The 26,767-nt window shown below is 44.1% G+C and overlaps 1 protein-coding gene across 4 annotated transcripts in view; it reads right to left on the bottom strand.

The window, feature by feature from the left end:
• PCDH11X (protocadherin 11 X-linked) overlaps positions 1-26,767 on the bottom strand; it is a 1,985,008-nt gene that overhangs the window by 1,600,398 nt on the left and 357,843 nt on the right. The window contains exons 4-5 of one of the 4 annotated variants that reach the window (XM_073642179.1): positions 20,924-21,013; positions 14,937-15,729 (exon numbers count right to left, since the gene is read on the bottom strand). The exons of 2 other annotated variants lie outside the window; for them this stretch is intronic. In XM_073642179.1, the coding sequence (XP_073498280.1) occupies positions 20,942-21,013 (72 nt within the window). In that variant the 3' untranslated portion in view covers positions 14,937-15,729; positions 20,924-20,941. Of the gene's footprint in view, positions 1-14,935; positions 15,730-20,923; positions 21,014-26,767 lie in introns of those variants that run through there. One more of the 4 variants, XM_073642180.1, reaches the window with a different exon arrangement.

The following is a 26,767-nucleotide window of genomic DNA, read 5'->3' as shown; positions in this document are numbered from 1 at the left end:
CACATACTGTATAGCAAGAATTCACATACAGCAAGCAATTACATATAGCAAGCACTCACATACAGCAAGCACTCACATACAGCAAGCACTCACATATAGCAAGCACTCACATACAGCAAGCACTCACATATAGCAAGCACTCACATATAGCAAGCACTCACATACAGCAAGCACTCACATACTGAATAGCAAGCACTCACATACTGTATAGCAAGCACTCACATACAGCAAGCACTCACATATAGCAAGCACTCACATACAGCAAGCACTCACATATACAGTTATATGAAAAAGTTTGGGCACCCCTATTAATCTTAAGCTTAATGTTTTATAAAAATTGGTGTTTTTGCAACAGCTATTTCAGTTTGATATATGTAATAACTGTTGGATACAGTAATGTTTCGGCCTTGAAATGAGGTTTATTGTACTAACAGAAAATGTGCAATCTGCATTCAAACAAAATTTGACAGGTGCATAAGTATGGGCACCCTTATCATTTTATTGTTTTAAATACTCCTACCTACTTTTTACTGACTTACTAAAGCCCTTTTTTTGGTTTTGTAACCTCATTGAGCTTTGAACTTCATAGCCAGGTGTATGCAATCATGAGAAAAGCTACTTAAAGTGGCCACTTGCAAGTTGTTCTCCTGTTTGAATCTCCTCTGAAGAGTGGCATCATGGGCTCCTCAAAACAACTGTCAAATGATCTGAAAACAAAGATTATTCAACATAGTTGTTCAGGGGAAGGATACAAAAAACTGTCTCAGAGATTTAACCTGTCAGTTTCCACTGTGAGGAACATAGTAAGGAAATGGAAGAACATGGGGACAGTTCTTGTTAAGGCCAGAAGTGGCAGGCCAAGAAAAACATCAGAAAGGCAGAGAAGAAGAATGGTGAGATCAGTCAAGGACAATCCTCAGACCACCTTCAGAGAGCTGCAGCATCAACTTGCTGCAGATGGTGTCACTGTGCATCGGTCAACTATACAACGCACTTTGCACAAGGAGAAGCTGTATGGGAGAGTGATGCGAAAGAAGCCGTTTCTGCAAGCACGCCACAAACAGAGTCGGCTGAGGTATGCAAAAGCACATTTGGAGAAGCCAATTTCTTTTTGGAAGAAGGTCCTGTGGACTGATGAAACCAAGATTGAGTTGTTTGGTCATACAAAAAGGCGTTATGCATGGCGGCAAAAAAACACAGCATTCCAAGAAAAACACTTGCTGCCCACAGTAAAATTTGGTGGAGGTTCCATCATGCTTTGGGGCTGTGTGGCCAATGCCGGCACCGGGAATCTTGTTAAAATTGAGGGAAGCATGGATTCCACTCAGTATCAGCAGATTCTTGACAATAATGTTCAAGAATCAGTGACAAAGTTGAAGTTACGCAGGGGATGGATCTTTCAGCAAGACAATGATCCAAAACACCGCTCCAAATCTACTCAGGCATTCATGCACAGGAACAATTACAATGTTCTGGAATGGCCATCCCAGTCCCCAGACCTGAATATCATTGAACATCTGTGGGATCATTTGAAGAGGGCTGTCCATGCTCGGCGACCATCAAACTTAACTGAACTGGAATTGTTTTGTAAAGAGGAATGGTCAAAAATACCTTCATCCAGGATCCAGGAAATCATTAAACGCTACAGGAAGCGACTAGAGGCTGTTATTATCGCAAAAGGAGGATCTACTAAATATTAATGTCACTTTTCTGGTGAGGTGCCCATACTTATGCACCTGTTAAATTTTGTTTGAATGCAGATTGCACATTTTCTGTTAGTACAATAAACCTCATTTCAAGGCAGAAACATTACTGTGTCCAACAGTTATTACATAGATCAAACTGAAATAGCTGTTGCAAAAACACCAATTTTTATAAAACATTAAGCTTAAGATTAATAGGGGTGCCCAAACTTTTTCATATAACTGTAGCAAGCACTTACATATAGCAAACACTCACAATATCGGCCATTCTACAGTGAGGTAGATTTGAGGCTTTGTTCACACTTAGCAGATCCTTTCCAAAAGCCTCCTCAAAAACATTTTTAAAAACGATGGAAAATTCTTGCTAATCATTTCTATGGGAAATCCACTTTGCTGTTGATATGAGGATTTTTTTCCCCAAAAGATACTTTGAAATACCCCTGGCAGGAAAAGACCGTGCACCTCACTTCTCTCTCTTCAAAACCGTTGCAGAAAAATAAAAACTCTAAAAATTCCCAAAAAGGGAACATTTCCTGAAACAGCGTCTCCTTCAAAACTTGGCTTTTTTTGACCGCCTCCAAAACCTCCGTCTGCTCCCGGCCACATAGTGTTCATTCCCGTCCATAGAACTTATTATAGTTAGTAGGCAGAAGCCTTTCCTGGGGGTGAAGGGTGAAGGGTTTATATTTTCTGGAGCTGCATTTCCTGCACATATTGCAGTGGAAGTTGGAGTAAATTCTGTAGATTTCTCTCAGCTTGTAATCAACGGCAGCTACTGCAACACCTCTACTGCCAACCTGGAGCCAACACCACCGACAATGTGTCATGTGGACAGCTCGGCTTCTGCTCCAACCTCCCTCTTCCTGCACAGCAACCTATTCACAGCACAGTGCTGCACAGCAACTTATTCTTGGCACAGTGCTGCACAGCAACCTATTCTTGGCACAGTTCTGCACAGCAACCTATTCACGGCCCAGTGCCGCACAGCAACCTATTCACGGCCCAGTGCTGCACAGCAACCTATTCACGGCCCAGTGCTGCACAGCAACCTATTCACGGCCCAGTGCTGCACAGCAACCTATTCACGGCCCAGTGCTGCACAGCAACCTATTCACAGCACAGTGCTGCACAGGAACCTATTCACGGCCCAGTGCTGCACAGCAACCTATTCATGGCACAGTGCTGCACAGCAACCTATTCACGGCACAGTGCTGCACAGCAACCTATTCACGGCCCAGTGCTGCACAGCAACCTATTCACAGCACAGTGCTGCACAGGAACCTATTCACGGCCCAGTGCTGCACAGCAACCTATTCACGGCACAGTGCTGCACAGCAACCTATTCTTGGCACAGTGCTGCACAGCAACCTATTCACGGCCCAGTGCTGCACAGCAACCTATTCACAGCACAGTGCTGCACAGGAACCTATTCACGGCCCAGTGCTGCACAGGAACCTATTCACGGCCCAGTGCTGCACAGCAACCTATTCATGGCACAGTGCTGCACAGCAACCTATTCTTGGCACAGTGCTGCACAGCAACCTATTCACGGCCCAGTGCTGCACAGCAACCTATTCACAGCACAGTGCTGCACAGGAACCTATTCACGGCCCAGTGCTGCACAGCAACCTATTCACGGCCCAGTGCTGCACAGCAACCTATTCATGGCACAGTGCTGCACAGCAACCTATTCACGGCACAGTGCTGCACAGCAACCTATTGTTGGCACAGTGCTGCAGAGCAACCTATTCATGGCACAGTGCTGCACAGCAATCTATTCTTGGCACAGTTCTGCACAGCAACCTATTCAAGGCACAGTGCTGCACAGCAACCTATTCTTGGCACAGTTCTGCACAGCAACCTATTCACGGCCCAGTGCTGCACAGCAACCTATTCATGGCATAGTGCTGCACAGCAACCTATTCACGGCACAGTGCTGCACAGCAACCTATTGTTGGCACAGTGCTGCAGAGCAACCTATTCATGGCACAGTGCTGCACAGCAATCTATTCTTGGCACAGTTCCGCACAACAACCTATTCACGGAACAGTGCTGCACAGCAACCTATTCTTGGCACAGTGCTGTACAGCAACCTATTCACGGCACAGTGCTGCGCAGCAACCTCTTCACGACACAGTGCTGTACAGCAACCTATTCATGGCACAGTGCTGCACAGCAACCTCTTCATGGCACAGCGCTTCACAGCAACCTATTCACGGCACAGTGCTGCACAGCAACCTATTCACGGCACAGTGCTGCACAGCAACCTCTTCATGGCACAGCGCTTCACAGCAACCTATTCACGGCACAGTGCTGCACAGCAACCTATTCACGGCACAGTGCTGCACAGCAACCTCTTTATGGCACAGCGCTTCACAGCAACCTATTCACGGCACAGTGCTGCACAGCAACCTCTTCACGGCACAGTGCTGCACAGCAACCTCTTCATGGCACAGCGCTTCACAGCAACCTCTTCACGACACAGTGCTGTACAGCAACCTCTTCACGACACAGTGCTGCACAGCAACCTCTTCATGGCACAGCGCTTCACAGCAACCTATTCACGGCACAGTGCTGCACAGCAACCTATTCACGGCACAGTGCTGCACAGCAACCTATTCACGGCACAGTGATGCACAGCAACCTCTTTATGGCACAGCGCTTCACAGCAACCTATTCACGGCACAGTGCTGCACAGCAACCTCTTCACGGCACAGTGCTGCACAGCAACCTCTTCATGGCACAGCGCTTCACAGCAACCTCTTCACGACACAGTGCTGTACAGCAACCTATTCACGGCACAGTGCTGCACAGCAACCTCTTCATGGCACAGCGCTTCACAGCAACCTATTCACGGCACAGTGCTGCACAGCAACCTATTCACGGCACAGTGCTGCACAGCAACCTCTTCATTTCACAGCGCTTCACAGCAACCTATTCACGGCACAGTGCTGCACAGCAACCTCTTCACGACACAGTGCTGCACAGCAACCTCTTCATGGCACAGCGCTTCACAGCAACCTCTTCACAACACAGTGCTGTACAGCAACCTATTCATGGCTCAGTGCTGCACAGCAACCTATTCATGGCACAGCGCTTCACAGCAACCTATTCACGGCACAGTGCTGCACAGCAACCTCTTCACGACACAGTGCTGCACAGCAACCTCTTCATGGCACAGCGCTTCACAGCAACCTATTCACGGCACAGTGCTGCACAGCAACCTATTCACGGCACAGTGCTGCACAGCAACCTCTTCATTTCACAGCGCTTCACAGCAACCTATTCACGGCACAGTGCTGCACAGCAACCTCTTCACGACACAGTGCTGCACAGCAACCTCTTCATGGCACAGCGCTTCACAGCAACCTCTTCACAACACAGTGCTGTACAGCAACCTATTCACGGCACAGTGCTGCACAGCAACCTATTCAAGGCACAGTGCTGCACAGCAACCTATTCTTGGCACAGTTCTGCACAGCAACCTATTCACGGCCCAGTGCTGCACAGCAACCTATTCACGGCCCAGTGCTGCACAGCAACCTATTCACGGCCCAGTGCTGCACAGCAACCTATTCATGGCACAGTGCTGCACAGCAACCTATTCACGGCACAGTGCTGCACAGCAACCTATTGTTGGCACAGTGCTGCAGAGCAACCTATTCATGGCACAGTGCTGCACAGCAATCTATTCTTGGCACAGTTCTGCACAGCAACCTATTCAAGGCACAGTGCTGCACAGCAACCTATTCTTGGCACAGTTCTGCACAGCAACCTATTCACGGCCCAGTGCTGCACAGCAACCTATTCATGGCACAGTGCTGCACAGCAACCTATTCACGGCACAGTGCTGCACAGCAACCTATTGTTGGCACAGTGCTGCAGAGCAACCTATTCATGGCACAGTGCTGCACAGCAATCTATTCTTGGCACAGTTCCGCACAGCAACCTATTCACGGAACAGTGCTGCACAGCAACCTATTCTTGGCACAGTGCTGTACAGCAACCTATTCACGGCACAGTGCTGCGCAGCAACCTCTTCACGACACAGTGCTGTACAGCAACCTATTCATGGCACAGTGCTGCACAGCAACCTCTTCATGGCACAGCGCTTCACAGCAACCTATTCACGGCACAGTGCTGCACAGCAACCTATTCACGGCACAGTGCTGCACAGCAACCTCTTCATGGCACAGCGCTTCACAGCAACCTATTCACGGCCCAGTGCTGCACAGCAACCTATTCATGGCACAGTGCTGCACAGCAACCTATTCACGGCACAGTGCTGCACAGCAACCTATTGTTGGCACAGTGCTGCAGAGCAACCTATTCATGGCACAGTGCTGCACAGCAATCTATTCTTGGCACAGTTCTGCACAGCAACCTATTCAAGGCACAGTGCTGCACAGCAACCTATTCTTGGCACAGTTCTGCACAGCAACCTATTCACGGCCCAGTGCTGCACAGCAACCTATTCATGGCACAGTGCTGCACAGCAACCTATTCACGGCACAGTGCTGCACAGCAACCTATTGTTGGCACAGTGCTGCAGAGCAACCTATTCATGGCACAGTGCTGCACAGCAATCTATTCTTGGCACAGTTCCGCACAGCAACCTATTCACGGAACAGTGCTGCACAGCAACCTATTCTTGGCACAGTGCTGTACAGCAACCTATTCACGGCACAGTGCTGCGCAGCAACCTCTTCACGACACAGTGCTGTACAGCAACCTATTCATGGCACAGTGCTGCACAGCAACCTCTTCATGGCACAGCGCTTCACAGCAACCTATTCACGGCACAGTGCTGCACAGCAACCTATTCACGGCACAGTGCTGCACAGCAACCTCTTCATGGCACAGCGCTTCACAGCAACCTATTCACGGCACAGTGCTGCACAGCAACCTATTCACGGCACAGTGCTGCACAGCAACCTCTTTATGGCACAGCGCTTCACAGCAACCTATTCACGGCACAGTGCTGCACAGCAACCTCTTCACGGCACAGTGCTGCACAGCAACCTCTTCATGGCACAGCGCTTCACAGCAACCTCTTCACGACACAGTGCTGTACAGCAACCTCTTCACGACACAGTGCTGCACAGCAACCTCTTCATGGCACAGCGCTTCACAGCAACCTATTCACGGCACAGTGCTGCACAGCAACCTATTCACGGCACAGTGCTGCACAGCAACCTATTCACGGCACAGTGATGCACAGCAACCTCTTTATGGCACAGCGCTTCACAGCAACCTATTCACGGCACAGTGCTGCACAGCAACCTCTTCACGGCACAGTGCTGCACAGCAACCTCTTCATGGCACAGCGCTTCACAGCAACCTCTTCACGACACAGTGCTGTACAGCAACCTATTCACGGCACAGTGCTGCACAGCAACCTCTTCATGGCACAGCGCTTCACAGCAACCTATTCACGGCACAGTGCTGCACAGCAACCTATTCACGGCACAGTGCTGCACAGCAACCTATTCACGGCACAGTGCTGCACAGCAACCTCTTCATTTCACAGCGCTTCACAGCAACCTATTCACGGCACAGTGCTGCACAGCAACCTCTTCACGACACAGTGCTGCACAGCAACCTCTTCATGGCACAGCGCTTCACAGCAACCTCTTCACAACACAGTGCTGTACAGCAACCTATTCATGGCTCAGTGCTGCACAGCAACCTATTCATGGCACAGCGCTTCACAGCTACCTATTCATGGCACAGTGCTGCACAGCAACCTATTCACGGCACAGTGCTGCATGCTCACTACATTCTTGCTAATAAGTCGATGTGTCACTTTCTAAATGTTTTTTATGCCCTATATGTTACTGCAAAAAAATAAAATAAGATTCTAAGACCACTTTTTGAAGCTCAGGTAAAATGGCTGATAACATGATCATGAAAAAATAAAGTATATATCATATACACAGGCAGAGCGGTGCAGCAGTAGGTGGACAGTTTAAATTATAGTAGAATTATAATTATGTTATCATGCGCACAGTTTTCTTGAATATAACTAATCTTTGCAAACTCCAAAAAATAAAAAGTCCATGTGGATGACGTCCGGTGACCGCCGCGGCCCCTCAGCCAGACCTCATCCATCTACTAATGAGGATGAGACAATAATCTGACTAGACACTGTACACCTACATATGCACCCACTGTATATTGCAGATGAGCAAATGGCTTGGATGCAAATTTGTGTCTCACTTTGTGAAATTCTCAGGTCAGAGAAAATTTTAACAATTTGCACGATTCCCCCCAAAAAATGCCTGACATTAGTTCGCACATTGCAGAAGATCGCATCAGTCAGCAAAGATTGACATGACCTCAGCCATGACGATGAGGGCTTCCCTATAACACCTTGCAGCTTTCACATCACATAGTAAAGCACAGCCAATTAGGAAAGACTATTATAGCCAGTATAAAAACTGAGGCAGGGAATGCAGCAGATATTTTAAGATGATTTAAGATAGTGAGAGGAAAGAGATGAGCGGATATTCCAATTCGCTGACTTTTCTCAAAAAATTAAAATTGCATGAATCTTAATACTGGAAAGCTTGTAATTGCTTAGAACATACAAGTGAGAGAGAGTAAGTGATCTCGTTGATCATAAGAGCTTACACTCTACAGGAGAGAGAGGACCCCACTGACCATAAGAGCTTACACTCTATAGGAGAGAGAGGACCCCACTGACCATAAGAGCTTACACTCTATAGGAGAGAGAGGACCCCACTGACCATAAGACCTTACACTCTATAGGAGAGAGAGGATCCCACTGACCATAAGACCTTACACTCTATAGGAGAGAGAGGATCGCACTGACCATAAGAGCTTACACTCTACAGGAGAGAGAGAGGACCCCACTGACCATAAGAGCTTACACTCTATAGGAGAGAGAGGATCCCACTGACCATAAGAGCTTATACTCTACAGGAGAGAGAGGACCCACTGACCATAAGAGCTTACACTCTACAGGAGAGAGAGAGAGGACCCCAATGATCATAAGAGCTTACACTCTACAGGAGAGAGAGAGGACCCCACTGACCATAAGAGCTTACACTCTACAGGAGAGAGGACCCCACTGATCATAAGAGCTTACACTCTACAGGAGAGAGAGAGGACCCCACTGACCATAAGAGCTTACAGTCTACGGAAGACAGACTTACCCAGTGACTCTGGAAATGGAAAATGACTTTGCCGTACAAACTGTGCTCCGCTGGGAACCGCTGACCCGTGATGTCCCCGTTACTGACCACCATTGTACAAGGTGTGATAATCCGTGAAATGCCATAGCGGCAGAGCATTATGGGTGGGTCGTGTCACAATGATAAATGACTGATGCTTCAGCAGTGGGGCAAATGGCTTTAGGCAAGTATTTTTTTGTGAACCGCGACTTAAATCTTAAAATATTTGAATTTCCGTGAAACTGCAAATTTTAGTAAATTTGACTCAAACTTGATCCTCTGTGGATCGATCCGCCTATCTCAAGTAACAGGACACCACAGCTCACAGCTCAGCAATAGACATAGGGGGAGAACATTAGACAAACGCTTCAGACAGTTACAGCGGGTGGAAAAAGTATTGTCAGCCACCAATTGTGCAAGTTCTCCCACTTAAGAAGATGAGGTCGGCCTGTAATTGACATCATAGGTCGACCTCAACTACGAGATACAAAATGAGAAAACAAATCCTGAAAATCACATTGTCTGATTTGGAAAGAAATATTTTTCAAATTTTGGTGGAAAATAAGTATTTGGTCACCTACAAACAAGCAAGATTTCTGGCTCTAACAGACCTGTAACTTCTTCTTTAAGAGGCTCCTCTGTCCTCCACTCATTACCTGTAGTACTGGCTCCTCTGTCCTCCACTCATTACCTGTAGTACTGGCTCCTCTGTCCTCCACTCATTACCTGTAGTACTGGCTCCTCTGTCCTCCACTCATTACCTGTAGTACTGGCTCCTCTGTCCTCCACTCATTACCTGTAGTACTGGCTCCTCTGTCCTCCACTCATTACCTGTAGTGCTGGCTCCTCTGTCCTCCACTCATTACCTGTAGTACTGGCTCCTCTGTCCTCCACTCATTACCTGTAGTGCTGGCTCCTCTGTCCTCCACTCATTACCTGTAGTACTGGCTCCTCTGTCCTCCACTCAATACCTGTAGTACTGGCTCCTCTGTCCTCCACTCATTACCTGTAGTACTGGCTCCTCTGTGCTCCACTCATTACCTGTAGTACTGGCTCCTGTTTGAACTTGTTACCAGTATAAAAGACACCTGTCCACAACCTCAAACAGTCACACTCCAAACTCCACTATGGTGAAGACCAAAGAGCTGGCGAAGGACACCAGAAACAAAATTGTAGCCCTGCACCAGGCTGGGAAGACTGAATCTGCAATAGGCAAGAAGAAATCAACTGTGGGAGCAATAATTAGAAAATGGAAGACATACAAGACCACTGATAATCTTCCTCGATCTGGGGCTCCACACAACATCTCACCCCGTGGGGTCAAAATGATCTCAAGAACGGTGAGCAGAAATCCCAGAACCACACGGGGGGACCTAGTGAATGACCTGTAGAGAGCTGGGACCAACATTACACAGGCTACCATCAGTAACACACTACGCCGCCAGGGACTCAGATCTTGCAGTGCCAGACGTGTCCCTCTGCTTAAGCCATTACATGTCCGGGCCGGTCTGAAGTTTGCTAGAGAGCATTTGGATGATCCAGAAGAGTATTGGGAGAATGTCATATGGTCAGATGAAACCAAAGTAGAACTGTTTGGTAGAAACATAACTCGTCATGATTGGAGGAGAAAGAATGCTGGGTTGCATCCAAAGAACACCATACCTACTGTGAAGCATGAGGGTGGCAACATCATGCTTTGGGGCTGTTTCTCTGCCAAGTGACCAAGACGACTGATCCGTGTATATGAAATTAGTAATGAGGCCATTTATCGTGAGATTTTGAGTGCAAACCTCCTTCCATCAGCAAGGGCATTGAAGATGAAATGTGGCTCGGTCTTTCAGCATGACAATGATCTCAAGCACACCGCCAGGGCAACGAAGGAGTGGCTTCGTAAGAAGCATTTCAAGGTCCTGCAGTGGCCTAGCCAGTCTCCAGATCTAAACCCTATAGAAAACCTTTGGAGGGAGTTGAAAGTCCATGTTGTCCAGCGACAGCCCCAAAACATCACCGCTCTAGAGGAGATCTGCATGGAGGAATGGGCCAACATACCAGCAACAGTGTGTGCCAACCTTCTGAAGACTTACAGAAAAAGTTTGACCCCTGTCATTGCCAACAAAGGATATATAACAAAGTATTGAGATAAACTTTTGTAATTGACCGAATACTTATTTTCCACCAAAATTTGAAAAAAAAATTCTTTCCAAATCAGACAATGTGATTTTCAGGATTTGTTTTCTCATTTTGTCTCTCATAGTTGAGGTCGACCCATGATGTCCATTACAGGCGTCTCTCATTTTTTTTAAGTGGGAGAACTTGCACAATTGGTGGCTGACTAAATATCTTCTTCACTGCTGTAGTTATTGAACATATACAGTGGGGAAAAAAGTGAGTGTAGTAGTTTGGGAATGATACCAAGATTCAGTTCATAGTGGAGAGAGGGATAGGCGAGGAGCCAGCAGCCGTGCCAGACTCCGTGTGATTGACCAGTGATATTTTGGAGCTCAATCTGTTCTGCTGCATGTGAATAACATTTACACATTTTTTTTTATTATTTTTAATGCACTAGAAAGCAACAGCAAGTCAAAGAAAAAAATCTGAAATCGGTGTCTGTCAGAGATGGTGTGATTCCTTGTCACAAGTGATTGTATTGAGTTTTTGCATTTCTTGTGAAATAGTTTTTGTGACGGGATTAATAATTGTTTTTAATAAGTTTCAAAATAAAATTCCCTAAAGTCCAGGTATTTAACTGCAAATTTCTACCTCACAAATTTATTTGTTTTTGCATTTCTGATTGATTAGTCAAATTTTATATCCATGCATACCACATCAATACAGGACCCTGTTGCAGGTGCTCAATTTTTGTTCACGTAACTAACGAGCATCTCTTATCATGTAGTTTTTAGAAAAAGGTTGAATTTTGTTGGAAAAATGTTTAAAAAAGTAAACATTTTAACTGCATGTTGGTTTATGGACACCTGTTTTACTTGTCCAATTTGACACCCATACACACAACACCTATACTGCAGCCTGCTGTCACATGTTGCTTTCTGCATAAGTATCTTCCTACCTAGCATTTCTTGTTACATGATTTTTGGCAATAATTGGGGATTAAAGATTGCCAAAAGTTAATAAAATCATTGTATAAAGTTATCATAAAAGAAAAAGTGACAATAGCAACAGACAGGGTAGTGTAAAAGATAAAAAGAAAACATACAATTACTACAAATGTGGGAGCAGCTAAAAGCAGCAGAAAAAGCGTCACCACTGGCAGCAGCCGACCGGGCAATAGTACTGTCAATCACAGGCTACCATTGGCCTCCTTTGCCTCCGACAAGGGTGAAAGCAGAGGGTGTTATGGAATATATGGTAGGTCACAACTCTCAGTCATAGTAGGATGATGTTACCTCTGACAGCGACACTGTCAGCTTCAGTCATTATTTTGCACAAAAAGGTCTGACCGATTATAAATGACTAGGAGGGATACATTTTTTGCCATTTTTTTTTACTTAAAAAAAAAAAGAAGAAGAATAGTCTGTAATTGTGATTAAATTGCTCGTCGGTTACTACAATGTTACCATTCATTTCTATTGTGAGGAAACTTTGGTATTACTACGGCTGTTTGTGTTTGATTGAAAGGGGTTCAAGTAAGGGGAGTGTTACACACATCTTTTCCGGAAAAAAAAGTTTGTTTTAAAAAATTTCAGAAACTGGAGAATTAGAATTTTAAAAGATTTGGTCAACTCTTCTAAAACTACACATGTGTATTTATATATTAATGTAACTGTTGGAGAATTTGTGAGATACAAAACAGGGAGTTTACTTAGGTCCAAATAACTATAATTGCTGCTGTACAAAAAGTATTGCGAAACTATCTCTATAAGGCTTTATCATACCGTGTTTAATCAAACTCTTTCCCATAACCACCAGAAATGCTCCCGACACCTACGCCACAGCAGACCTCGCTCTATCATATATTGGGGTACCGAGGAATAGTGATGATAGATGTTTATCCGACGTTATAATACATCTCACACATTAAACTGAAAGTCTTGTTCACATTGGATTTTTCTCTTTATATTATAATAAATAAGAGTATAATAATATTATTAAAATATGCAATGCAGAAGTGACAATAATAATCTGCATACTTGTATCCACTTTGTTTCGTCTCAGCTATTCCAGGACTATTTCACAGTCATATTTTTTTTTTTTAAATGCACTGAATTATTTTCACACATTACAATATTTTATTTTCTCCATTTTGCTTTTTTTTTTTTTTTTTATGCCATTCAGAATTAAATTTGAAAATCTACCAGTCATTTGGATAATACGGGTCGCATAGTCACAGACACCCATCTGTTTAGAAAAACCAAGGTGGTTAGGATAAATTGCCCCGTTGGGTTGCACTCGCTACTCGGCGGCGTTATGTAAAGGTCACATGTACCTAATTCGCCAACTCCAAAATCAAGTTTTACAGTCTGTTATTGAACAATGAAATTGACTTATGAAGTTCATGCTGTGTCCTCCATTATGCTGCTTACTGCGCCATCAAAACGATTATTGTCAATTTCCTGATGCTATCAGGCACTGAGGTGCCGTCGGTTCATCTCCAGAGCGCCATTTCAGCCATAACAAAAGAAATAAATCTTTTAAAAAAAAGCACTGACTTTGAAATTATTATTATTTTTTTCCTTTTGGTCAGGGCCAGCTCATGGAACATCGAGACATCAACCATTTACCTTTTTTTCTCATAACTATATTTTCCCTCTGTTAACAATGACACACAATTACAGTAAATAAGCTAAAGTACATTTTTTTTAAAAAGATAAAATATCGACTAATAAATTATTATTATTATTATTTTTTTTTTACGTGAATCTCCTGGTCTGTCTATCAAGGGCTGCACTTTATAAAGGAGAAAATTCTGAGTTCGGAGATATATTGTTTTATATTATTTCAATTTAGCATTTTATTGTAAACTGTTGATTAATTGAGAGAAAGCCTGTGAGTCCTGATGACTCCGCCCATACACGGTGTGGGAGGGGTCAATAGGACTCACAGGCTTCTTATGAGTTCGGCAGAAGTTAAACATCAACTTTTTACATGAATGCACTCAATCAAATCATAGAAAACTATATATCCCCGAACTCAGGATCTCCTCCTCTATCTCATGCTGCCATTATATAGGGGAAACGACAGAGCTACTTTAAAATGGCTCCCCTGAAGTATCCCATTCTGAATAAACTGAGTACATAACGTTTCTACGCATTCGATGTCACTTATTTTCTTACCCAAGTCATCTCTTGGGGATTGGAGATCGGGGCACTTCTGAATTTGTTTAAATAACTCCACTCCATTCTCCACCACAACCTCCATTGGTCTATGAATCGGTGATAACTTGTTTCAACCCAAATAACCCTTTAATCCTCTCCCTCTCTCTATAAATGTATATATTATATATTTATTAGATAAAATCCTTCACCACTTTATCAAAAACTTACTGTGCAAAGCATAGCGACTCTGATCAGTCTATGGACGAATGGGGCAAAACTGAAGCTGGTCGCATCAGGTTCCCCAATGTGTGACTTATTGCTATTCTATAGTTACTATACCATTAGAGGGATGGATGGGACTGAAAATCTGTCTGATTCGGTGATAAGTCATGATGAGAACCAGCCCATGGAAAGCCTCATACTGTACAGACTTATGTCAGGACTCCCATTTCTCAAATCTTTGTGTATCACATTGATATTGTACGTCTCTGTTCACACTTCTCTCCCCATTCATATGAACGGGTCCAATACTGTTATTCCCAATGTTGTCCCAAAACGGATCTAAAAACTGAAATAACTACTTTAAATGTGAACATGGCCGTATTGTTACTACAGGCGTGAGCTTTTCTGAGGCTAATCCTTACAAATGTGACTTTTACTAAATTACAAAATAACAAAATGTGTGATGTGCAAGATAAAAAATACACCATGTCATTTAAAAAAATGCAGTCACTTTATTGAGCAATATATGTTAAGGGGAACACCATATTCCTTTAAATACTCTTCCGGATTATAAAAAGAAAAAAAAAAACTAAAAAAAAAAAACATCAATTTTTTTTTTTTTTTTACAGAATACAAATTGTTTTCTCTGCTTTTATAATCTCTCATATTTTGTATATTTCTTTAAGAAAACTATAGGGAAATCCAGCAAATTAGCAATCTTGTTAAATTACACACACGTCTATTAAATTGTACATTATAATAAACAGATCTTTAAAAAGTTTGTGTATAAAGAACATTACATTTTGTGTGTTTTTCTTTCTTTTTTTTTACATTGATGCATATGTTTTATTGCTCCCTAATTCAATATTAACAACAAGATTATATAAATAAAAAATAAAAAAATAAATAAAAAGAAATAAAAAAGGCAAGAAGCAAAAAAGAAAAAAAAAAAAAAAAAGGAAAAAAAAAAGATATATATTTGTACAAGCAATATTTGAAAACAATGCACTATTGTACTTATACCCATCCCTCCAAGTGAGCGATGAGAAGAGTCCTTGTCAAGAGTTCTACCTTGGGTTTTGATGACTACAGTATGACACAAAGTGTGTTGTTCTTGTAGGATAGATACATGATGACGTCTTGCCCTGGATACCTTTCATTACCGCTGCTGGAATGGGGTCGTCTCCACATCCAAATTAAAGTCTTCGCCGATCAGATTCAGGAGAAAGGGTTTTTTTCTCGTGCTGTTTCCATATTCCATGTTTGCTGGTTAAACCTCATTGTGTGTGCAAACGATCTCAGTACATGACCTCAGATGCGGTGACGTTCTCAGAGCTGGCAAATAGAGAAACAGCATGAGAAAAAGTCCTTCCCGAACCATTTCACCCAACACTATATGGTCATTAAAGAAGCACGCCCATCAAGGTAATATATTGCAGTCATCAAGTTATATAGAACCATGTACTTACAATTGCTCATTTTGCCTTTCTACCCAGATAATTCTTCTCTTTTCTCCGCTCTTTGTAAAAACAGGAGGTCAATTTTCCCTGCATGAGTCATCACTGCAAAAGTCACTGGCAGGGGGAAGAGGGAGCAGCTGGGTCAGGAGTTGAAGAGGGGGATGACTCATGCAAGGAAAAAGAGACTTCCAGCTTCTACATAGAGCAGAGAAAAGAGAAGAATTATCAGGGTAGAAAGGGAAAATGAGCAATTGTATGTACATAGTAATATATAATATGATGACTGCAATATATTACAGTGTAAACCAGTGCACTCCAGTGATGGGAGGACTTCTTCAAGTCAGTTCATCATTATCATTACAAGTTTATGCACTACACGGTGATTGAGTTACTTTTCCCAACAATATTGTCAACATGTCAGTTCATCATAATCATTAGTAAGTTTATCATGATAGTTATTAGGTCATTAAGACAAGTCTACCCAGTGCTACGTGCTCAAAGTAAATCACGGAGTCACTTCATTATTGTCTTTTCTAAGTTGACTAAAGTTCTTACGAAAGTCATTGTGTCCGTTTCACAAACTGTTTGGTAAACTGATACAATGAATCGGTTAGAATGTCGCTCAACTGAATTCATAAACTATATACGGTAAATTTTGGTAATCAGTTGACCAAAATTCTTACAGGGTCATTGAGTCAGGTTTCCAAACTGCACAGTACACAGTTAGTTAGGGGAGTAACTTTCTTATTGGGTCATCGGTGTCAGTTTCACTAATCATGTACTGTAGAGTTTGGTAAACTGACTCCATGACCTAGGAAAAATGTTACCATAGCCTAGACTACATGGTTTATGAATCAGCCGATCAACGTTCTCACTAGGTCATGGAGTCAAATACCAAACCCTAGATCCTATAATATACAGTATGTGATACAAGCCTTGCTCTTAATAAACAATACATTGTATAACTTTTGTTGTTTTTTTTATGTGATTTGCTTCAGTAGGGGGCGTGCTTGGCTACCAATTGAAAAATACGAACTAGAACGGTGGTTACATTCATTCATTACATTCATTAAGTCAGTTGAATCAGTTTACTGCAAAACGAAATGATCATTGACACAAAACGCTACACAGATAGAGGGCCTTCAACCAAATGTTTCATGTTGATTGAGACATGATAAAATAGTGGCTGCAGAGCAGAATAATATAGATATACTGTATATATACAGTACAGACCAAAAGTTTGGACACACCTTCTCATTTAAAGATTTTTCTGTATTTTCATGACTTTGAAAATTGTACATTCACACTGAAGGCATCAAAACTATGAATTACCACATGTGGAATTATATACTTAACAAAAAAGTGTGAAACAACTGAAAATATGTCTTATATTCTAGGTTCTTCAAAGTAGCCACCTTTTGCTTTGATGACTGCTTTGCACACTCTTGGCATTCTCTTGATGAGCTTCAAGAGGTAGTCACCGGAAATGGTTTTCACTTCACAGGTGTGCCCTGTCGCATTTAATAAGTGGGATTTCTTGCCTTATAAATGGGGTTGGGACCATCAGTTGTGTTGTGCAGAAGTCTGGTGGATACACAGCTGATAGTCCTACTGAATAGACTGTTAGAATTTGTATTATGGCAAGAAAAAAGCAGCTAAGTAAAGAAAAACGAGTGGCCATCATTACTTTAAGAAATTAACGTCAGTCAGTGCGAAAAATTGGGCAAACTTTGAAAGTGTCCCCAAGTGCAGTTGCAAAAACCATCAAGCGCTACAAAGAAACTGGTTCACATGAGGACCGCCCCTGGAAAGGAAGACCAAGAGTCACCTCTGCTTCTGAGGATAAGTTTATCCGAGTCACCAGCCTCAGAAATCGCAGGTTAACAGCAACTCAGATTAGAGACCAGGTCAATGCCACACAGAGTTCTAGCAGCAGAAACATCTCTACAACAACTGTTAAGAGGAGACTTTGTGCAGCAGGCCTTCATGGTAAAATAGCTGCTAGGAAACCACTGCTAAGGACAGGCAACAAGCAGAAGAGACTTGTTTGGGCTAAAGAACACAAGGAATGGACATTAGACTAGTGGAAATCTGTGCTTTGGTCTGAGGAGTCCAAATTTGAGATCTTTGGTTCAAACCATCGTGTCTTTGTGCAACGCAGAAAAGGTGAACGGATGGACTCTACATGCCTGGTTCCCACCGTGAAGCATGGAGGAGGAGGTGTGATGGTGTGGGGGGGCTTTGCTGGTGACACTGTTGCGGATTTATTCAAAATTGAAGGCATACTGAACCAGCATGGCTACCACAGCATCTTGCAGCGGCATGCTATTCCATCCGGTTTGCATTTAGTTGGACCATCATTTATTTTTCAACAGGACAATGACCCCAAACAACCTCCAGGCTGTGTAAGGGCTATTTGACCAAGAAGGAGAGTGATGGGGTCCTATGCCAGATGACCTGGCCTCCACAGTCACCAGACCTGAACCCAATCGAGATGGTTTGGGGTGAGCTGGACCGCAGAGTGAAGGCAAAAGGGCCAACAAGTGCTAAGCATCTCTGGGAACTCCTTCACGATTGTTGGAAGACCATTTCCGGTGACTACCTCTTGAAGCTCATCAAGAGAATGCCAAGAGTGTGCAAAGCAGTCATCAAAGCAAAAGGTGGCTACTTTGAAGAACCTAGAATATAAGACATATTTTCAGTTGTTTCACACTTTTTTGTTAAGTATATAATTCCACATGTGGTAATTCATAGTTTTGATGCCTTCAGTGTGAATGTACAATTTTCAAAGTCATGAAAATACAGAAAAATCTTTAAATGAGAAGGTGTGTCCAAACTTTTGGTCTGTACTGTATATATATATTTTTTTAATTCCATCCCTCCATTGAGATAGTAACAATCAAAGTATTTAGCACGTGAACAGTTATCTTTTTTTTTAAGTCCAAATGGGTATTATCAGAGAGATTTCATTGGGGTGTGTACTTTGTCCTCTCTCTGACAAAGGTATATCATACGCAGGCTGCAACACAGTGGGGAAAGAAACACATGCCCCCCACAATAGCAAACAGTCTGCTCTCCTCACTGCAGAGTGATGATGTGCTGAAGCACAGCAGAGCTCAGTGTGACTAACTGACCGCTTTCAGCTCTCATCTCCAGCAGTCAGTGTGGGGGGAAGGGGGTTTTTTTCAGAAGTTGAGTCTCATTACAAACACTTCTAGTAGCTCTTCTCTCAAATTCAAATGAGTATTATTGGTAGGATCAAATACAAAATTGTATTGTCACAGCACATGTAGTGCTGCCAACTCTGCTGTACTGACCCTCCCTCCACACTGACTGCTGGAGATAAAGTTGTTAATCACACTCAAGTCTGCTGTGCGCTGGCACATGTCATCACTCTGCAGTGAGGAGAGCAGACTGTGTCATTATGTCTCGCACAGAGCTTGTTCTAAGCTGTAGTGGGGACATGTTTCCCCTTGTATGTGGATGCCTGCTTATTATTGGCAGAGCTGACATCACTGAGAGGAGAGCTACTAGAAGTGTTTGTAATGAGAATTAATTCTGCAGCACTGACCCTCCCCCCACACTGACTGCCAGAGATGAGAACTGTAAGCTGTCAGGTAACCACACTCAGCTCTGCTGTGCGGCAGCGCCTGTCATCAGTATGCAGTGAGCAGAGTACCCCGATTGTCCATGCTATTAGGGGCGCATGTTCTTCTTTCCTGCCTGCTTATAACTGGTCAGTGTCAGGAAGAGAAAGAAGTACAAGTGCACACCGCGAGTGAAATCTCTCTGATAACGCCCACTTGGACTTACTTTGCTTTCTAACGTCTCTGCAAAGGAGTGGCAAAATTAAAAAAAAAAAAATGAAAAAAATGTTTTCTTTTGCTGTGTAGCCACTATTACATCTTGTATCCAGTTCAACATGAAAGATTTGGTGACAGGTCCTCTCTCCACAGTCATGAAAGGCTCAGTCGTCTCACACAAATCTTCACATTTATGAGGATTCTTCATACTGTAACTAGCTACTTCTCTTTCTAGCCTTGCTATCGCCACCTATAGGCCGCTACCTGTAAGTCAATGTTTGATGCAGTCTGAGCAATGACCGATATTCATAGCTAGGGCTCTGTAATGCATCACACATTGACTTGTAGGGTATTTACCTATAGGTGGCGCTACAGAGACCGTGGTCTTCCAGTATAAGGAGAGCCAAGTTCTTTATTGAAGGGGTTGACCGAGACTTTAATATTGATGGCCTATCCATAGGAGAAGTCATCAATGTCTGATTGGTGGGGAGGCGACACCCGGCAGCGCTGATCAGCTGTTCCTGGCGGCAGGAACTCAGCACAGCTCCGTGGCTGCAGCCGGGTACTGCACATCTGCCCCCTATTCAGCTCATTAGGGGGTGACAGTGCAGTACCCAGCCGCGGCCACTATTCTGCTGATGGAGCTGTGCAGCTCTGTAACTGAGCGGTTCCATCCGCTGCCGACAGCGGAACAGCTGATCATGGTGGTGCCGGATATCGCACCTTCACTGATCAGACATTGATGACCTATCCTAAGGACAGGCCATCAATGTTAAAATCCTGGACAACCCCTTTTAAAGAAATTGTAAAGTTGCTAAAAGTCATATTGTGGCCAACATTGGGCAACTGGTCACAGATACAGTCATACGTGGACTGAAAGTTTTATCTGGAGTATCCAAGCAATAGTAGAGTAGCAATTGTTAGCTTATGGTCATTATCTGATCGAGAGGCCCTATTGGTGGTCAACATGACTTAGAAGTTTATTAAAAAGGAAAACAAATGGATTTTAAGACCAAACCTTTACTCTAAGAACTTTTACTTGGCTCTGAAGCTGCATAATGGGATATAGCCACATACGGCCCGATGACAGCCACTAACCATGACCTGCGCAAAGATAGCAAAAAGAGTCATCAAAAAATACAAGACTTCCCATCCGGCCACTAGAAAGTAACAGTTTCGCCTCCTAGTGTTCTAAACTTCGGTGGTCGTCAACTGTTAAGTGTCTGAATGAGGAAATAATTGGATCTAAGGACATGGAGAACTCACCAAGACAGCAAACAGTGATCAAGACACTGCTGTAGGCTGCCCAACATTAACTGACGCTGCATTGTCAAGTATCCAGTGAAAGCGGAGCGGCTGAAATAAAGGGAAGAGATGAAGGTGAAGTACAGTTCAGAAATACACAAGGCACGTCTACAATTCTCAGAAACAGCAAACTCCAACAATGGTCTCCAACCGCGGACCCTGCAGGTGCAACAAAACCACCGGCCTAAGCATGCTGGAACTTGTAGTTTTGCCACAACTAGAGAGACGCAGGTTGGAAACCACTTCCATAAACGCACAGAACGGAACATTTTACATTTTCCCAGAGAGCATTTGCCAATCCTGTATACGAGTGTGACGCAGGACGTACTGGATTATCAGGAATACTGGAATAATGCACTCCGGTAATTCAGAAAACCCAGGATTGCAATCAGCGAGCACCCAACAGTACGTCCCGCCGGCGCTCGTCCAGGGTCACCGGGAGCGGGGATTGAATGTCGTAGGTACACATAGAAAGTAAGAGCAGAAACCTGCCTGATGGCTCCGAGGATTCCTGTCCGCTGTGACAAAGGCTGCAAACCCCGTCCAGGAATAAACGTCACATCTACCGAGGAAATAGAAGCAGCGCAGACACAGGGAGGAAGACAGAAGAGCAGACACGGGCGTGCGGAAATACTCAGCGCGGCCGAGCGTCTGCACGGCTCATCAGAAATAACAATTAGTGTTGAGCGAGTATGTCCTGTCCGAGTATGCTCGGGCCGAGCTCCGAGTAGTTACAGCTGCTCGGTGATATGGTTGAATCGCTCCCGTGTGCATGATTTGTGACTGTTTGACAGTTTTATTACATGTGAGGAATGTGTAAGAAATAGACAATCCTCCCATGTAATAAAACTGTCAAACAGTTGCAAATCATGGAGCGATTCAACCATATCACCGAGCAGCTGTAAATACTCGCAGCTCGGCCCGAGCATACTCGGACAGAACATACTCGCTCAACACTAATCCTAAACTACAATGTAACAACTGGACAGAAGTAGCAAGAAGAAATCAGGATGGAGCCCTCCAAAGAGCAAAACGGCAGAACGGTGTTTGTATATACTCCATATGAAAATTGCCTTTTCAGAGAGGACGAGGACTTGAACTCTATAGCGCCATCCATTGGAAGCAGCAATCCTACAAGTCAACAGGTGGCGCTATAGAGTTCAAGTCCTCGTCCTCTCTGAAGAGGCAATTTGCATACTAAATTTCCCAGAGGAGCATTGCAGGGTGAATACCTTGGCATGCCAGAGCCGGTGTGTCACTCTCCACAAGGAGAAACGATACCCCTTACACCTTTATATACTCCAGTCACAGCCAGAGCTGCATTCACAATTCTTAGGATTTCCTGGTGCATCAGTGCAGTGCATTATGGGGCCTGAAATAACAGTTCGTCTTGTGATTATTAGGGTGGAGTAGATAAGACGTTCCATGTGACAACCAGCAGAACTGTGAATGCAGCTTTGGAGGTGACCAGAGTAAACCATTCATTCCATCTAGATATCAACAAACTGCTGATATCTGTCACACAGGTCATAGGACTCATTTACCCAGTGGCTCAGTGGCTAGAACTGTACAATGGCTTAGTGGTTAGTACTGTACGATGGCTCAGTGGTTAGTACTGTACGATGGCTGAGTGGTTAGCACTGTACAGTGGCTCAGTGGTTAGTACTGTACGATGGCTGAGTGGTTAGCACTGTACGATGGCTCAGTGGTTAGCACTGTACAGTGGCTCAGTGGTTAGTACAGTACGATGGCTCAGAGATTAGCACTGTACGATGGCTCAGTGGTTAGCACTGTACAGCGGCTCAGTGGTTAGCACTGTACGATGGCTCAGTGGTTAGTACTGTACGGTGGCTCAGTGGTTAGTACTGTACGGTGGCTCAGTGGTTAGTACTGTATGGTGGCTCAGTGGTTAGTACTGTACGGTAGCTCAGTGGTTAGTACTGTATGGTGGCTCAGTGGTTAGTACTGTACGATGGCTCAGTGGTTAGTACTGTACGATGGCTCAGTGGTTAGCACTGTACAGTGGCTCAGTGGTTAGTACTGTACGATGGCTCAGTGGTTAGCACTGTACGATGGCTCAGTGGTTAGTACTGTACAGTGGCTCAGTGGTTAGTACTGTATGGTGGCTCAGTGGTTAGTACTGTATGGTGGCTCAGTGGTTAGTACTGTATGGTGGCTCAGTGGTTAGTACTGTACGATGGCTCAGTGGTTAGTACTGTACGATGGCTCAGTGGTTAGTACTGTACGATGGCTCAGTGGTTAGCACTGTACAGTGGCTCAGTGGTTAGTACTGTACGATGGCTCAGTGGTTAGCACTGTACGATGGCTCAGTGGTTAGTACTGTACGGTGGCTCAGTGGTTAGTACTGTATGGTGGCTCAGTGGTTAGCACTGTACAGTGGCTAGCAATGTATGGTGGCTTGGTGGTTAGCACTGTATGGTGGCTCAGTGGTTAGTGCTGTATGGTGGCTCAGTGGTTAGTATTGTACAGTGGCTAGAAATGTATGGTGGCTTGGTGGTTAGCACTGTATGATGGCTCAGTGGTTAGCACTGTACGATGGCTCAGTGATTAGTACTGTATGGTGGCTCAGTGGTTAGTACTGTATCGTGGCTCAGTGGTTAGCACTGTACGGTGGCTAGCAATGTATGGTGGCTTGGTGGTTAGCACTGTACGGTGTGTCAGTGGTTAGCACTGTATGATGGGTGAGTGGTTAGCACTGTATGGCGGCTCAGTTGTTAGTACAATACGGTGGCTCAGTGGTTATCACTGTATGGTGGCTCAGTTGCTAGTACAATACGGTGGCTCAGTGGTTAGCACTGAATTGTGGCTCAGTTGTTAGAACGATACGGTGGCTCAGTGGTTAGGACTGTATGGTGGCTCAGTGGTCAGCATTATTTGTTTGCAGCACTGGTGTCCTGGGTTCAAATCCCAACAAGGACAACATCTGCAAGGACTTTGTTCTCCCCGTGTTTCCTCCGGGTTCTCCGGTTTTCTCCTACACTCCAAAGACTGATAGGGAATGTAGATTGTGAGCCCCAATGGGGACAGTGCCCATAATGTCTGTACAGCGCTGTGGAATTAATGGCGCTATATAAGTGAGGACAATAAATAAATAATAAAGCTATAGAAGGCTTCTGCCTACATTGTGATTTCATTAGGTTTGCAATGTGGCGGTGTTGCACTCTTTTCATCAGTCTTTAATCTGATTATAATGGACATGATAGGTGCCGGATTATCCGATATTCTGGAGTAGTAATGGTAGAAAATGTTTAGGAAGAGGCAGCTCCTCTCCTGCTGATTGAAAATCTCATTACATGGCAGGTATATACTGGAGAGAGGAGCTGGACCAAACCTTCGGGATTATCAGCTTTCTGGATTATCAGATTCTGGAGTAGAGGGATTTCACTGTATCTGGATATTCCAACCTCTGTATATGGTTATTATATTCAGAAATACACCTTATGTTTTGTTAGTGGCTCGGACACAAGATCAGAGGTTGCTGCTGCTATCAGCAATGATGAATTTTGCCAGAAAATCAATACGACTACGACATTTATTATATGGAAAAAGACGGCGGCACAAAACGAGCTCCGCCTGTGAATTATAAGATCCTGGACGAGACGCATCTACTGTCCACAAGGAGCAGAACTCATCGCTGAGCGCAGCAGCCGCGAGATACGACAGGGTCCAGCTCTGTCCGGCTTCAGAGCAGCGCTCGTGAGCTCTATAGGCAAGAGCTTGTAAGTGCTGCACTCACTGCCTAGGAAACGGACCACCGCTGATAGGCTGCAGAGATGGCTGGTAGACAATGAATCGTAAATTCTAGAATTTAATATCCTTCCGTCATTGAGAACAGAGAGGATTTTTAATAACGAGGAAATGGCAGGGTCGTTTTGTTTTTACAAGTATTTTGCATTTTTCCACATTTAAGATGACGAGTCGACCTCTTTACAATCTGTTTGTGTAAAGGAATTCTCTGAAAGTACAAGCGGTACCTGGTAATGATATTTATTTATTGTTCTGGACACAACAAAGCAATTTGCTACATTGTTCTAACCTGACAGAAAAGAACAAATACAAGTGAGAATCCTAAAGAAGTCATTTAGCGAAAAGTAAAGAGAGTTAAAAGACGTACAGGAGACGTGGGGCTCGTGCGCATGACGAGTGCGGCCCCCCAACAAGCAGCGCACAGACAGATTCTACCCCATAGGCAAAGCTGCCTCGTACCTCAACACAAACCGGGGAAGATTTATCAATCCCGCGTAATTCTGAGACAACGCAAACTTAGACTAGACGGTATTAAATGCGCCAAATTCATAGTGGTGCACGCTGTTTGCTCAATCTATTTGTAAGACGTCTAGTCTTACTGTATCACATCTAAGGCCACTCCTCTTTCCCTTATATATCTCACCCCATTATCAGCTGTATAATACTGATATATAATAGCCGTATAATACTGAGCTCGTACATATGTTGCAAGTAATGAATGACAGGTGATTTGGCATCAATTACACCAGAATCCTGGAGCAGAAATCCCCGCAGTGTATAAAGTCAGGTAACATATGACTAGAGATGGAAGAATCAAGTAGAATTGAATTCTTGAATTTTACAAAAATCTGCAGATTTTTTGTAATTTGCTCTGCGCAAGTTCAGCAAATGGGCGACTAGCCGACAAAAGGTTAAAAAAAAACAAATCCCATCCTCCCTTGGCTGCTCACCCCTCCGGATGCCCCCGCTGCTATCTGCCCGCCGTCCAGTCCTCCGTTGCATCTTTGTCCCAGTGTTCGCTGTCCATGTTTCGAGGGCTCCTCATGGCTGAAGTCTCAAGTGTAGAGTGAACATCGGGCCACGATTCTTGAAGAAAGATCCTAAGGGTCCATACACATGCTCAGTGATCTCTGGACCTGCTTACAGCCAGAGCGAAAAACGGGCCGGAAATGCGATGTGACAGAGGCGCTGAGGACCGGACAGCCGGCTGGGAGGAACAAGGCCGCCGGAGAGGTGAGCGGTGAGTATATTTTAGTTTTTTACCTCTTATGTTTATTATGCTCCGAGGTCTGGAGAGACCCCAGATCATAAAAAGGGACATTCAATTCGTGGAGAATAACTTTCCCGCTATGATCCATGCAAACAGGGGATCGGCTCATCTCTACATGTGACAATTATCTTCTCTTGTTTCCGGAATGTGACAGGAGAACCTGAAAGTGATACAGGAGAGGCCGCCCCGTCCCCTATACCAGCCCTAAGAAAAATGGGGCCCCGAGGATAAATTCACGATGGTAAAATTGTCTGCGACTGTTTGATTCACTCCAGACTTGCAGAAATCATTGGAGGAATGATATTTTATTACATTAGATGACGCGCTATTTTATGCCACGTCAGGGATGTTTGCACTAAACGTGATGAATTTTGGGCAATGATAAAATACTATTGACAAGCAGCAAATTTATAGCTAATGGTTTCCTGATTTTATGCCCCCAAGTAGTAGACTGGCATTGAGCAAAAAAAAATTGTACCTTGCGACTGCGGTGAATTGTGTTGTCGCGATTGTGATAGAACCACAACATTTTCCCTACAGTTTTGTTAAATCTCCTAAAAACAATAAGATTGCGGGAAAAAATGCACCAGAGCCGCAATGTGTGAATACCGCTGTACTCAGTCTGTGCGTTCACTGCATCCAGAAAAAAAAGGAAAGATTTTCAGAAACATTTGCAACAATTCTGCAGCACGTGAACAATGTGGGAAGTGAAGCCGATGTCACACATCCGAGTACAGACCATGATGTTCGGACCGACCTCGGTCACA

Source organism: Phyllobates terribilis, unplaced genomic scaffold (assembly GCF_046119375.1).
Source record: "Phyllobates terribilis strain yellow unplaced genomic scaffold, ASM4611937v1 Scaffold_7__3_contigs__length_470593459, whole genome shotgun sequence".
Classification (NCBI taxonomy): Eukaryota; Metazoa; Chordata; class Amphibia; order Anura; family Dendrobatidae; genus Phyllobates; species Phyllobates terribilis.
The sequence above is the reverse complement of the archived record's forward strand: the minus strand, read 5'-3'. Positions and strand labels throughout refer to the sequence as shown.